We start from the raw sequence: 14,402 nt of genomic DNA, 5'->3' as shown, positions 1-14,402 counted from the left end.
GACTAAACTATAATTTTCACAAATTAATGGACCAAACTGAAATTCCATCATCTTCAACCTTAAACCTAGATTTTTTCACAGATCAACTACTGATCTACGAAAATATCTAACTCAAAATCACCATGTAACAATTCATAACTCAAAATCATCATCTTTACCCAAAATATTTCAAAATCAACTAATTAAACCATTACCCATAACAATTAATCTATAATATTCTAATTAGCTCATCAATCGAACCCAAAACATAATCTTCAAAACCCTAATCTTAAATAAATTCATAATCTTAATTAATACCAACAATTATACACATCAAAACATAAATCTTACTTTTTAAACTTATTTTCTCTAACTGCCTTCTCCTTCATTTATCTTTTCTTTTTCTCTTCTTCTTCTTATGGTTCTCTCTTTTCAAATTGGAGTCTTTTTTTCTTCTTCTTCATTTTATACTTACCAACTCTTTGTTTAATTACTAAAAAATCATTCATCAATTTATACATAAAACTTACTCTTCTAAGGATATTGTTGTCATTTCCTATTAAACATTTGTTTCTTTATTTCAAAATATTACAAAGACTTTCTTAAGGAATAATTCAACAAAACATTTTCAAGATCGAACTTTTTGACTTGCTTTTGTGATTTCTTTTCTATTTTTTTCATTTCAATGCAAGATGCAGTTAATTAGAAGACTTTTTTTAAAAAAAAAATATACATGGCAAATCGTAAATCTTGTATATTAAATCTCACATTTTTTTTAAAGCGATCACAAATTAGTAATGCAGAAAATCCCTAATTTAAGAACATGCTGACTTTAAAGAATAAGAATAATAATAAGAATTGATTAGCAAATAGAAATAGTGATCTTGATGCGAGGAATAATTATCTAAGCTGTAATCTTGAAAAAAAAAGAAAATGATAACAAAAAACAAGAACAAAACAAGAAATTAAAGATAGTGAACCTAGTTTTAGAGCATAGCTCTGATACTAACTGATGCGAACTTAGAGGGTAAGAACCCTAGAACCTATAATCAAGATTGAACACAATTCCAAAAAGCTAAAATTAAGTTAAAAAGAACTTGACCCAATGATTACTTGAACTGAAAACCCTAGTTATTGGATGAAAACCCCGACTTGTTGATTATAATGAACAAAGAACCAAAGGAATAAGGATGAATGCTACAAAGAAGAAATCTTGATAACTTCTGACAGTTCTATAAAAAGCTAAAAGTAAGAACAATCTCTCGCACACAAGTTTATTTCTAAATAATCAATGAGTTATGACAGCTTACAAACAGTCCAATCAATATATATAATGAATCATATGGTATTGCTTGTCTTTTCTAGGAAGTTAATGTTTATATTATACTACAAATTAACATTTCAAGAAAGTGGCTGCCTTGATAACTTGTTTTTATTAGGAAAATAATTTGTTTTTACTTTCTTCCATCCTTACTGTTCCCTGTAATGTCAAATTTATTTATTTTGAACGTAAACTAGTTACATGACCCGCACGATGCCGCAAGTTATTTTTTTTTACATAAAAAATATCAAAAAAAACTAAGATCTAAAAATATTAGGTATTTCTACAAAGCTATAACCAAGAGTTTTAGGTTTGACTGCAACACCTGACCTAAGAGTAATATTTATAATATTAATAATAACATTAAACTTGCATGAACCACAGAAAAAGGAAAAAATCTAACGTTGGATTCCTGTCGTGAAAGTTTGATAACTAAATAGAAAAAAAAATTGACGGGTTACCCAGAATTAATTGGGCTAACCCGTCAAACCCGAGATCCGTGTCATGAAAGTTTGATAATTAAATAGAAAAAAATTGAACATTAACAAACTAAATTAAATGAAAAAAATTAATTAAAAAAGAAAAAAATAAAAACAAACAAAAGGCATCAACCTTTTCACTATGGACTGCACAGTGCAGTCCACAGTCAAAGGCATAAAAACGACAAAAAAAAAAAACAAAAAAAAAAACTAAAGGCATTAGCCGATAACTAAATATAAAAAAATTTAATATTAATGAACTAAATTAAATAAAAAATATTAATTAAAAAGAAAAAATAAAAATAAAAAAACTTATAAGAAGAAAAAAACTAATGAAGAAAAAGAAAAAGAAATCTAAATTAACTGGCTTAACCCGTCAAACCTAAGATCTATATCATGAAAGTCTGATAACTAAATAGAAAAAACTTTAATATCAACAAACTAAATAAAAAAAATTAATTAAAAAGAAAAAAAGAAGGCATCAGCCTTTTCACCGTGGACTGCACTGTGCAGTCCACCGTGAAAGGCATAAAACGAAAAAAAAAAACAAAAAAAAAACTAAAGGCATCAACCTTTTCACTGTGGACTGCATACAATATTAAAAGATAGAATCGGAAGAAAAAAACTAATGAGAAAAAAGAAAAAAAATCTGAATCAATTGGGTTAACCTTCCAAATCAGGTTAACCCGTTAAACCTAGTATTCGTGTCATGAAAATGTGATAAATAAATAGAAAAAATATTTAATATTAATGAACTAAATTAAAAAAAAAGATTAATTAAAAAGGAAAAATCAAAGAGAAAAAAACCTACAGGAAGAAAAAAATCTAATGAAGAAAAAGAAAAAAAATCTGAATCAACGGGGTTAACCCGTCAAACCTGGGATCCGTATCATAAAAGTTTGATAATTAAACAGAAAAAAATTAAATTAAGAAACTATAGATGAAAAAATAAACTAAATGCATAAGCTTTTTCACTGTGGACAGAAAAAAAACCAATAGGAAGAAAAAAACTAATGAAGAAAAAGAAAAAGAAATCTAAATTAACCTGTCAAAACTTAGGATTCACGTCATGAAAGTTTGATAATTAAATAGAAAAAAAAATTGATGGGTTAACCCAAAATTAATTGGGTTAACCGTCAAACCAAGTTAAGCCGTCAAGCTCGGGATACGTGTCATGAAAGTCTGATAATTAAATAGAAAAAAATTTAATATTAACAAACTAAACCAAACAAAAAAAATTAATAATAATAAAAAATTCCAGGTTAACTCGTCAAATCACATTAACCCGTCAAACCTGGGATTTGTATCATGAAAGTCTGATAATTAAATAAATAAAAAAAATTAACATTAACAAACTAAATTAAATTAAAAAATAATATTTTGTTTTTAGATAATATTTTAAAATAAAATATCGTGTATTTAAATTAATAATTTTTGATTGAAAATATATTAAAATAATAATTTTTTATTTATTAAAATTTATTTCTAATAAAAACACATCAAAACTACCTATAAATACAAAAAAGCTTTAATTTTTTTTTTTTAAAATCTAAAAAATATAAACGGACCGGAATCCGAAACACCGCCCCGAACTAAAATATCGTATTTAAATTCATGAAATGAATGCAAGAAGCGAAGACCACCACCTGAAAAAGAGGATAAAAAATGGTAGCCCCACTGTCACTCAAAGGACCCACAATCCTCCACCGTTCGATGAAGATAATCCCCATAATAAAAATAATAATAGTAAAAAAGAAAAAGAAAAAGAAAAAGAAAAGAAAAAAAAGCACAGCTTCCCTTCCCTTTGGTGGGAAATCACAAGCATCCTTCAACACTTCCAGTCACCTTGACGCATCCATCTTCCTCCTTTCCTTCAACAACAAACCAAAAAAGATTCGAAAACTCCAGAAACCAGCCCAGCCAAGCAACGGATAATGAGTAGAGTCCGTACACTAAACTAAAAACTCTGCTGCTAATTGTAAATAAATAACCTTGTTAATTTCTTCTGCACAGAATGGCAACGAAACTATCAACTTGTTTTCTGAGCCATCGCCTTGCTACTGCTTTAAATTGCAATGCTATTACTACTACCACTAATGATCCCAAGCACACAAATGTTCGATTCTTGTTGCCTTGTCATCGATTACTCTCATCCTCCTCTTTCAGAATAAGGAATCGCAACTCGAGGTACGTACTACGCTTCTCAATTAGGTTTTTAATTTTACTGTTAGGTTTTTATTATTAATTTGATTTCAATAATTTGATGCATGGCTGAATGAAAGAAGCTCGCAGTATAAGCGTAGACAAATGAAGAAATCTTCTTCTACAGAGGATTCCGAGAGTCATCAACCACAACCACAACCACAACCACAACCACAACCTCAACCCCCTCCTACGGTGTTTAGTGCTGTACCAAATGATGTTACTGGCGCTAGCGTACTCGTAGATTCGGAAACTAGTACCAGTGTAGATGTGGAGCGGATTGAGCAACTCACTGATGCACAAAATCCACAACGTCTTACCGTGTCCCAAGAAGCCAAATCTTTGGTCTTCTTTCTCTACTTATGCAATCGTATTAGCAAATTTGTTTTTGATCGCTGCTTCGGTGTAATATAGTTTAATTTTTTTTTTTTAAAATTTGGTTTCTCTCAGGCTATTGATGTTAACATAGAGGAGGATGAGAAGCATTCAAGTGCATCTGATGAAATGAAACAATTGGTAGTCCTTTTTACCATGCTCCTTAAAAAAATAAAGTATTTCACAATCTGTTCTTAGGCTATGTAGTTTATATTTTTTAAGTGACTGGGGCTTCCATGCACTTTAGGATATCCATGCTGGAACTCTGTTGCTTGAGTTTTGGTCCATTACTGTCTGGATGATTATTCAAGTGTCGAATTCACATTAAGTCTATGATTTCAAATTTGTTCCTCAATTTAGTTTCACTTTTCTTGTTTTGGATTTACTTGAATGAGAGACAATGGCTTGTTTCAAAAAAATTAAATAATCTATCTTCTACCCCCCAGGCCGTAAACATGGGTGGCGGAGAGCAACTTTCAAGTATTCAAATTGAAGATTTGATAGGCATGATAAGAAATGCTGAGAAAAGTAGGATGACTCTCTTCTATTCTTGATTTATCTTCCTCAATGCTTGTAGTTTCAACACTTCCAAGTAAGGAGGGCATGCGTTTATATTCATTGGTAACATGTGTATGTTAGATACTCTTCTTCTCAACAAAGCTCGGGTTTTTGCGCTTGATGACCTTGAAAGAATTTTTCATGAGAAGGACAAGTTGCAAGGAGAAATTAATGTTTTGGAGATGAGATTGGCAGAAAATGATGCTAAGATGAAGGTTGCCGCTCAAGAAAAGATACGAGTGGAACTCCTGGAAGCCCAGTTGGAGAAACTAAGGAATGAACTAGCTCAGAGGGGTGCTACTGAGAGAAGTGTGTTTGATCTGTATGAGAGCCAAAACAATGTTTTTAATAAGGAAGCCCCTCTACTTCAGAATAACACTCTACTTCAGAATAGCAGTGTTCATTCTCTTAGTGAGGAGCTTAGTTTATTGAGGTCGGAGAATATGTCTCTGAAAAATGATATAGAAGCACTCAGGGAAGAGCTTAGTAATGTCAAGAATACTGATGAACGTGTTGCAATACTGGTGAAGCAACACTCTTTGATGAAGTCTTCTCTGCAAGACCTGGAGTCCAAACTAATAGCTTCTGAGGAAGATGTTTCAAAATTATCTAGTCTAAAAGTTGAATGCAAGGACTTATGGGAGAAGGTGGATACTTTGCAAGCACTGCTAGATAAGGCAACCAAGCGAGCAGATCAGGCTATTCTTGTGTTGCAGCAAAACCAGGATCTCCGAAAGAAGGTAGATAAATTGGAAAAATCCCTGGAAGAAGCCGTTGTTTATAAGCTATCATCAGAAAAGTTGCAGCAATATAATGAACTAATGCAGCAGAAGATGAAACTATTGGAGGAGCACCTCCAGAGGTCTGATGAAGAGATACATTCTTATGTCCGATTGTATCAAGATTCTGTACAAGAATTTCAAGATACACTCAAGAGTTTGAAAGAGGAAAGCAAAAAAAGGGCACTGGATGAACCTATAGATGATATGCCCTGGGAATTTTGGAGTCATTTACTGCTCATAATTGATGGTTGGCTGCTCGAGAAGAAAATATCTACAGATGATGCAAAGCTTTTGAGAGAAATGGTATGGAAGAGAGATGGGCGTATTTGCGAGGCATACATGGAAAGCAGAGAAAAGAATGAACGTGAAGCTGTGTCTAGGTTTCTCAAGCTGACATCATCACCCAAAAGGTAACAATTTTTAGGAATGTTTTTGGGAATTACCCGTTACTATCCGATTATCTCTTTACTATCTGATTTTCCCTTTCCTTGATCTTCAGTTCTGGATTATCTATCATTCATATTGCAGCAGAGATGGCACCAGTTGCCAAGGTGAGCTTAACATATATGTTTCACTCAGTCACTTTGTTTTAGGATTGCTAATTTCTTAGCAGCTTGTCAATCTCATGTGATGTATTCTGGACACCTTCAGAAATACATGTACATATATATATATATATATATATATATATATATATATATATATATTTGTCTCAGATGAATATGCTATACATTACATGATATGTCTTTCAGGGAAATATAACTTAGATGACCTCTTTCAGTTTATGTTTTTTGTATATTCCCATGTAATATTGGCCATGTTGTGTTGTCCCTTTTAGCTGCAAATTCCAATAAGGTTGTTTGTGATCATTTATTTCAACTGGCCATTCAAAGTAAAAAAACATGCTTGTTTCTGACAAGCTGGGAAAAATTTCACAATTCTGATTGATAGCATGACCTTCTCACAGTAATTGACTCCAGTTTTCATTTACAGGTCATGTGAGGGTTGGCAAGGTGATCAACCTTTGAAGTATTTATTATCACATGGATAGTTTCATATCTATTGTATGAATCAATAACTATAACATGCTAAATTAAGGTCTTCAGTTTTCATATCATTAGATCACCTGATAAGTTAGATAGTTGGTACTGATTGGTAGAGTTTCCTGGACAAGTTTTTTTGGCTTGGAAAGAAAAGGGGAGAAAATCTTGTGAGGAGGTCCTCTAATTAATTTTCCCTTTTTTCTATTTCACTTTTAACGATCAAATGAATCTTACATACCTGATACCTGCAAGACACTTCATAGACTTCTTCTGTGTCTTGGTATCAATATCTCATCAATACTCCCTCGAAGTTTCAAATAGCTGCTACATGATTTCTGAGCACTCAATTAAAAAGACGTGTTTCTGTGGTGATGATTTTCACCTTTTTGGTATTTTTTTATGTAATATGCAGTTTCCTTCAAATGATGCAGTTGTACCATAACATTATCCTGCACAAAATTGGATATTGGTTCTAGATTATTGAAGGTTATTAGTTTTTCTTGTTGTGGTCGCCTTTGCTTTTCTTCTCTTATGTTGGTATGCTTCTTGTTGTAGTCTTGTTATTACTGTTATTTTCTTGCTTCATTTACATAATTCATTTACTTATGTTTTACAGGTTGGTGGTTTGGGAGACGTCGTGACTGGTCTATGTAAAGCACTACAAAAGAGAGGACACCTTGTGGAGATTGTTCTGCCTAAATATGATTGCATGCAATATGATCGGATTCACAACTTGAGGGTATGTTAAAAATATTTGCTTAAGTAACTGGTATATCTTAATAATGTTTACAATCGTTTTGATAATTGATTGCCTTTGCAGGCCCTAGATGTGGTGGTGGAATCATATTTTGATGGCAAATTATACAAAAATAAAATATGGGTTGGAACAGTTGAAGGTTTGGATTATATTGGTTTGGTTTGTGCTGTGGCATGAACTTTAGTGTTGCATTTCAATATCAGTTTTGATCGTGCAGGTCTCCCAGTTTACTTTATTGAGCCTCAGCACCCTGAAAAGTTCTTTTGGAGAGGACAATTTTATGGAGAGCATGATGATTTCAGACGTTTTTCATTTTTCAGCCGTGCAGCACTTGAGTTACTTCTTCAATCTGGCAAAAAACCAGATATAATTCATTGTCATGACTGGCAGACAGCTTTTGTTGTATGATCAATCCAATTTTTTCATCACAGATTACTGTTCTTTTACAGCGCCTGATCAGAATTCACAACAATAATCTCTCTCTTACTGCCATTTCAGGCACCACTCTATTGGGATTTATATGCCCCAAAAGGGTTGAATTCAGCCAGAATATGTTTTACATGCCACAACTTTGAGTACCAAGGGACTGCACCTGCATCAGAATTGGCATCTTGTGGACTTGATGTCCATCAGCTGAATAGACCAGATCGAATGCAAGACAACTCTGCACATGATAGGGTCAATCCTGTCAAGGTATCACAATTCTTTATTCAAGTTTAATTTATTTTACTCTGCACATTACAGGGTCAATCCTGTTAAGCTATCACCCTTCTATTCTCACATTTTTCTCTTGTTCAGGGTGCAGTGGTATTCTCAAACATTGTGACAACAGTATCACCTACCTATGCACAAGAGGTGCGGACTGCTGAGGTATGGGCATTGTGATCTGTTATATTCTGTTTCATACATTTGATTAGAGTTCTTAAAAGGTACATAAATAAACTTGCAAGTTATATTAGACTCTTAAACAAGTACATAAATAATCTTGCAAGTTATTTTGCAGTGAAGAATTTAAGTTAAAATATTTTGGTTATTATGTTTTAGCAAGAAAAGTTCCAAATTCCTATAGGTGTGGCAATATTCACAAGAATTTTTTGAACGATGTCTGGATGTGTTTTTTGGTTTATTTGCAATTGATCCAAGTAGCATGTGGCTGTAAAGCTTAGAAAGAATTATATAATCTGCTAAAAAGCGGATACATGTTTATCCTACCAGCTTATAGTGAAGTATACAGGCACCACCCCTATTTTGTCAGTTTCATCCAAACTCAATCAAAATTGGGTTCAATTTGGTCCTTATTTAAGAAGCGCTACAATGAACATAAGGAATGGATAATTTGGAATTTCTTAGTATTGTTTTGATCCAGCATGGCAATTATTTTTCACGTGGATATGAGATTCCTTTAAAGAAAAATAAGGGTAGAACATTGTTTGGCTGTGTATTTTCTCCTCCATCTACACACCACCATCACCATCCTTTTGTCACCCACAACCTCAACAAGTTCTCTAGGGTTTACCATTACTATTGAAAAATCAATTGCATGTTCTTTTCATTTATGCCATTGTCAATGGTATGTGCTTTATTTCATAGAACTGAACAGCCTTTTTTTTTTTATTATGTTTATTATAGTGGTGTCCCAAATCTTATGGAGCTGAATCTTCATAATGCTGCGTGCAATGTGAAATGACTTGTCACGCTATTTTAGTGGAACTATTTTTTTTTGCATGTGCTTCGCACATGTATTATTCAACTATTTTATAGCAAATTTTTTATAGTCTCTAATAGAGTATTTTGAATTTTTATAACTAAATAAGTTTGAATAGTTATTATATATGTTTGATTTTCATATCAAGTTTGATAAGGTATAATTGAATTAGTTTGTTGGATTCTTAAAACACAAAATTAAATTACTTTTAATCCTTGATGGTTAGAATAACAACTCTTAGAAATAATAATCATTAAAAAAATTGCACTAATTTATTGTTAGTATAGTTAGAAATTGAAATGACATTTTTTATATCATATGAAAAAGTTTCATGTTTTTAAAAAATAAAAAGAGAAATCGAATTTCAATTTCATTTTAAACAGTCCTTTTCTTAATTAGAGTGGGATTGGATTTACATATTTTTACTGTAGTATGTTACAATATTAGTATTATATTATGGTATCGTCAAGCACAAGTTATTATAGCCTTTTTGCTTTTATATATAATTATGGATTCTTACATTTTCTCCAAACTTTCTTAGTTCAAGTATATTTGGGATAGTCTGTTTTCCATAGTCCATGTCCTGATTTTCTGTTGGAAGGAAAACCTTCTAATAACTAACTTTATAAAAATGAGATTACACATTTTGCCATGTTCACTTGATGGAGCTTTTCTAACTATATTGAAACTTTCTTTCATTTCTTTTCTTTTCTTTCAAAAAGATCTTTTTCAGTAGATTTGCATTTGTGCTGGATGGCCTGATAAGATTGGGCAAGACATCTTGAAAAGCAGGGTGCTTATGATCTTCTTGATACAAATTAAACGCTCACTTGAAGATAGATTGCCTCCTAAGTTCACTTTACCTATTTGGGCACTAAGTACAAAAAATAAATAATAAACAACATTTACAAGTCCTTTTCCGACTGCCCATATACCAACGACTTGACTTTTAATTCAAAGAGGCGAGAGGGGATTGTTTTCTCAAATTCTTTTTTCCTTTCAAAAGGAACCAAAAATACTAATGGAAAGAATCTGATTTATATCCTTACCCTTCATAAAACACATGCAATTTCTGAATCTATCATTATGCATAGAAGGCCACTTCTCCATAAAAAACTTCCATAGAGCTTTAAGCCCATTCACAATGTGAACTAAATGGTTTCATAGGTTCAGTGACAACTTGACGCTGAAGTACCTATTGATCATGACCTCTCATCTCTATTGTAAATTATCGTCAATTAGAATCCTTTGCCAAGCTATCTCCCATTGGAGAAAATAAGACAAGATGGAGCTTTAAACTTCTCATTTCAGACTTGGGAGCAGGTGGAAGGGAAAGGAGGGAGTATTTAGGAGAGGAGCGAGGTGTGGAAGGGAGAGAGGGGGAGGGAGTCTTTATACACCCAGTCGAAGCTTTCCCTATAAAATCACAACACAAGTTATGTTACATATCTTAAGCTTTTTAAGCAGAATAATGGGTGCAAGGTAATGTGGTAGTGCTTTCTGGAACCAGCCAAAACCGTGCTTTTTTTGACAATCATAAAATCTTTGTGCTTCAATAGCCTTATTGTTCTTTCATAGCTCAGAAACTGGAAATTCTTCTAATTCTGGACACTAAAAGATAAAAAAGAAAAGTATTGTTTTTGGTCTTAATTTTTGCTGATAAGAATTTACTTATTTTACACATGCATCCATGCATGTATGAAAGGAATTTTTAAACTGATAGGGTACAAGGAGGGAAATGGAAATCCTCATGAGTTACTGTCTTTCTGATGAAAAATATCCATATTGTTGTGAAATACAATATCCCAGTTTCTAGCATCTTCCCAATTTATTTTCAGATCTGCCTAAGCTGCTTCATCTGAGCTGTGTGAAGACATAAATTAATGAGTTTGTTTTTCTCACCATGGTTTCTATTTTGGAATAAAGCCTAATGAGTGTGTGAAGACATAAATTAATGAGCTTGTTTCTCACCATGGTCTCTATTTTGGAATAAAGCCTAATGATATGGGGTATTATATGTTCTGCCAGTCTGTTTGAAGCAAATGCTTCTTTTCTTTTTCTTGGATAAGTAAAATCAAATGTTTTAATGTTTTATTTTTTTATTATTGAAAATTTCTCACAGTTGTTGTGTTTTGTTGAAGGCTTTACTTACAACTCTAACTTGTCTTGTACAGGGTGGGAAAGGTCTCCATTCGACTCTTAGTTTTCACTCCAAGAAGTTTGTTGGAATTCTTAACGGAATTGATACTGATGCATGGAATCCTGCTACTGATACTTCTCTCAAAGTCCAGTACAATGTTAATGATCTTCAAGGGAAAACTGAAAACAAAATAGCTTTAAGAAAATTTCTTGGGCTCTCTAATGCAGATGTCAGGCAACCAATGGTAATCTTACTGTAGAAGCATTGTATCGCCTTTCCTTTTCTTTTGAAAGTATTTGATTTCAATCCACCTATTCCTATCAGATTTCAACACTTTTCCATTGATATTACCTCAATGTATGACCAGGTTATATGGATCGCCTCCCTTGTTGGTACTGTTAGTGTACTGTGTATCACCTAGGGTACATGGAACATGGGCTATATGTTTGAGAGTAAATTTTGACAACCACAAACTTCCTCTAAAGATGTTCTATCCCAAGGTTATTTTTTTAGTGGGTTAGCAACTATGAAAAATCAGATTATCTCTGGTGAAAGATGACCAGGATGGCTAATTAAACCCCTTTGGGTTGGAAGATTTCATTATTTTTCCTTTTTGAGAAACATCTTAGTTTCTTTATTAAATCCTTCACTTAACACTCTGCATGGAACTCCAGTTTTTTTTTTCCCTCCCATTTATATTGTTTTATTTAGGGTAGTTGATCATACTATGATGAGCAGTGCCATCTTTAACTATAAACTTTAGGATTAGCCTGTAATTTTACCTCCTGGCATTTCATCTCAATGTATATTGGAAGTAAAATCAAGTTTGATCTTGTATCAAATGGGCTCCACATTTGTTATCTTGTGTGAAGTAGTCTGCATTGGAATATCATGAGCATTCTTTTATCTCCAGAGTACCCGAGATCATATGGGAGTAGATTTGGGAGGGATATTCTTAGTCTAGCATATCGAGGGAATGACGTAGTTCATAATGCCATCATATTGCACGTGGGAACATTCTGAATACTTTTATCATTACTTTATAATGATGCAACTTACCTTGTTAAAATTCTTCCATTATTCTTTGAATAGGTAGGCTGCATAACACGATTGGTGCCACAGAAAGGTGTGCATCTTATTAGACATGCAATATACCGAACACTGGAGCTGGGAGGACAATTTGTACTTCTTGGTTCAAGCCCAGTTGCACATATTCAGGTAATGCTCTGTTTTTCCTTTTTGCTATGAATTCACTGGTACCATCCAAAATTTTGCACGTTATATTGGACACATCTGCAATGCATCCTCAAAACATAATGCTATAAAGATAAATGTCTTTATCTAGCTGGGCTTTTGAGAATTTTGGGATTACAATGCCCTTTATGGACACTGAAACATTAGTTTTGATCATTCTTTCCGTTCTCTTATTCTATTTACTAATTAACATTTTATTTCTCTCTTTTATTTTGCAGAGGGAATTTGAGGGTATTGCTAACCATTTTGAGAGTCATCATCACATTCGGCTGATATTGAAGTATGATGAATCTCTCTCCCATTCCATTTTTGCGGCATCTGACATTTTTATCATTCCATCGATTTTTGAGCCTTGTGGCCTCACACAGGTATGATCAACACCCTTTCCCTTAATTTTTTAGGGAAGGCGAAGAGCCAGAGTGCATTTGTTTACATTTTTAATTGAATGATACTTCATGAAAATATCGATATAACCTATAAAAAATGTCTCAAATCTGGCAAACATGAGCTAATTTGTAAATTTTGTGCTTTGGACTGTGGACGACTAATTATTAATTTTACAACAAAATGGCTTCACCTTTTCTTTCATAAATGTATATATGTATGTAAACCAAAATGTTGATATGTTTTTTTTTTTGGTTGAGTAGGCTTCTGGCTACATAACAGAGCCCTTTGGTCATATTACTATCATATCTAACTGCTGACACCTGAACTTTTTCTTCATGTACTTTTTTTTTCCCTTTTGCAGATGATAGCAATGAGATATGGTTCCATACCAATTGTAAGAAAAACTGGTGGTCTAAATGACAGGTAGGGTACTTGATTTCTGACATAATTCCAGCGATCTGATGTTATTATGGTTGTTAGAGCATCACTGCATTGACGTTTGGTTTTAATTCTGCAGTGTTTTTGATGTTGATGATGATACCGTGCCGCCTCAATTTCGGAATGGCTTTACATTCTCGACTCCTGATGAACATGTAAATAAGTAGAGCTGCAGATTTAGTTGTATATCATCCATGCTTTCCATGTGGCATCTGTGTGAGGCTTTGAGCTATCAATTCAATGCTCCCACCAGCTACCACATTACTTCACCGGCCTCTATGAAACTAGAATTCATTATGAACCTTTTTATTTTCCATCCCCGCTCTGGATTTTTATCCAACTCTTAGTAAAAGCTTTCATTTAGGCTGTTTCTTATTATAATGCTTCCTAATGCATTTCATAATTTCTCAGGGAGTAAACAGTGCTTTAGATCGTGCATTTAACTACTATAGAAACAATACCGAGGTCTGGCAGCAGCTTGTTCAGAAGGACATGAACATGGATTTCAGTTGGGAATTGTCAACATCGCAATACGAAGAACTTTACTTGAAGTCAGTGGCCAGAGCAAGGGTGGCAGCAAATCGAGCTCAAGGATTGTAAGAACAGGCAGTCCTAATTTACGAGTTCTGTGGAGGTGCAATTCAGTCAAGTTTCATTCAGGGGTGTGGATTTATAGAGTTACAATTGAGGCAACCCAGCTAACAAGCACGTACTTCTTGAGAGTTTCCGATGCTAACACAAGGTTTTTATTTTTTTTATTTTTCCTTTTTTTTTTTAAATATAGATTAGAACATTCATGTGTTCTTAAAATAATCCTCTATTATAGTTAATACAAGTTGAGTTCTTGTATCAAATTGGCTTTCTTATATGCCCTCATTGTACTTTGTACTTCAATACCATAGGAGATATGACACTACACATCAGAAAATTCACCGTTGCTCTGGTTTTATCTTTAAGAAAATTTGTAAATGTTGCTCTGGTT

General features: G+C 33.1%; 1 protein-coding gene across 3 annotated transcripts; it reads left to right on the top strand.

Annotated features, from left to right (window-relative positions):
• The first annotated feature begins 3,534 nt into the window (after window positions 1-3,534).
• LOC7487835 (probable starch synthase 4, chloroplastic/amyloplastic) lies at window positions 3,535-14,402 on the top strand. Of its 3 annotated transcripts, none has more exons than XM_052447696.1 (17): window positions 3,535-3,966; window positions 4,065-4,326; window positions 4,432-4,497; window positions 4,803-4,884; window positions 4,996-6,106; window positions 6,196-6,247; window positions 7,356-7,478; window positions 7,560-7,635; window positions 7,714-7,898; window positions 7,995-8,189; window positions 8,295-8,366; window positions 11,376-11,585; window positions 12,434-12,559; window positions 12,814-12,963; window positions 13,344-13,405; window positions 13,500-13,575; window positions 13,832-14,402. In XM_052447696.1, exons 1-17 carry the CDS (start codon window positions 3,794-3,796, stop codon window positions 14,018-14,020), a joined length of 3,210 nt encoding a protein of 1,069 aa, XP_052303656.1. In that variant the 5' UTR covers window positions 3,535-3,793; the 3' UTR covers window positions 14,021-14,402. The 3 variants fall into 3 exon arrangements, with proteins under 3 accessions (XP_052303656.1, XP_052303655.1, XP_052303657.1); XM_052447695.1 differs by having other exon boundaries at window positions 4,062-4,326; XM_052447697.1 differs by lacking the exons at window positions 3,535-3,966; window positions 4,803-4,884 and having other exon boundaries at window positions 4,255-4,326; window positions 4,934-6,106.

Source organism: Populus trichocarpa, chromosome 1, assembly GCF_000002775.5.
Source record: "Populus trichocarpa isolate Nisqually-1 chromosome 1, P.trichocarpa_v4.1, whole genome shotgun sequence".
Lineage (NCBI taxonomy): Eukaryota > Viridiplantae > Streptophyta > Magnoliopsida > Malpighiales > Salicaceae > Populus > Populus trichocarpa.
This window is presented reverse-complemented; position numbering and strand designations above follow the sequence as displayed.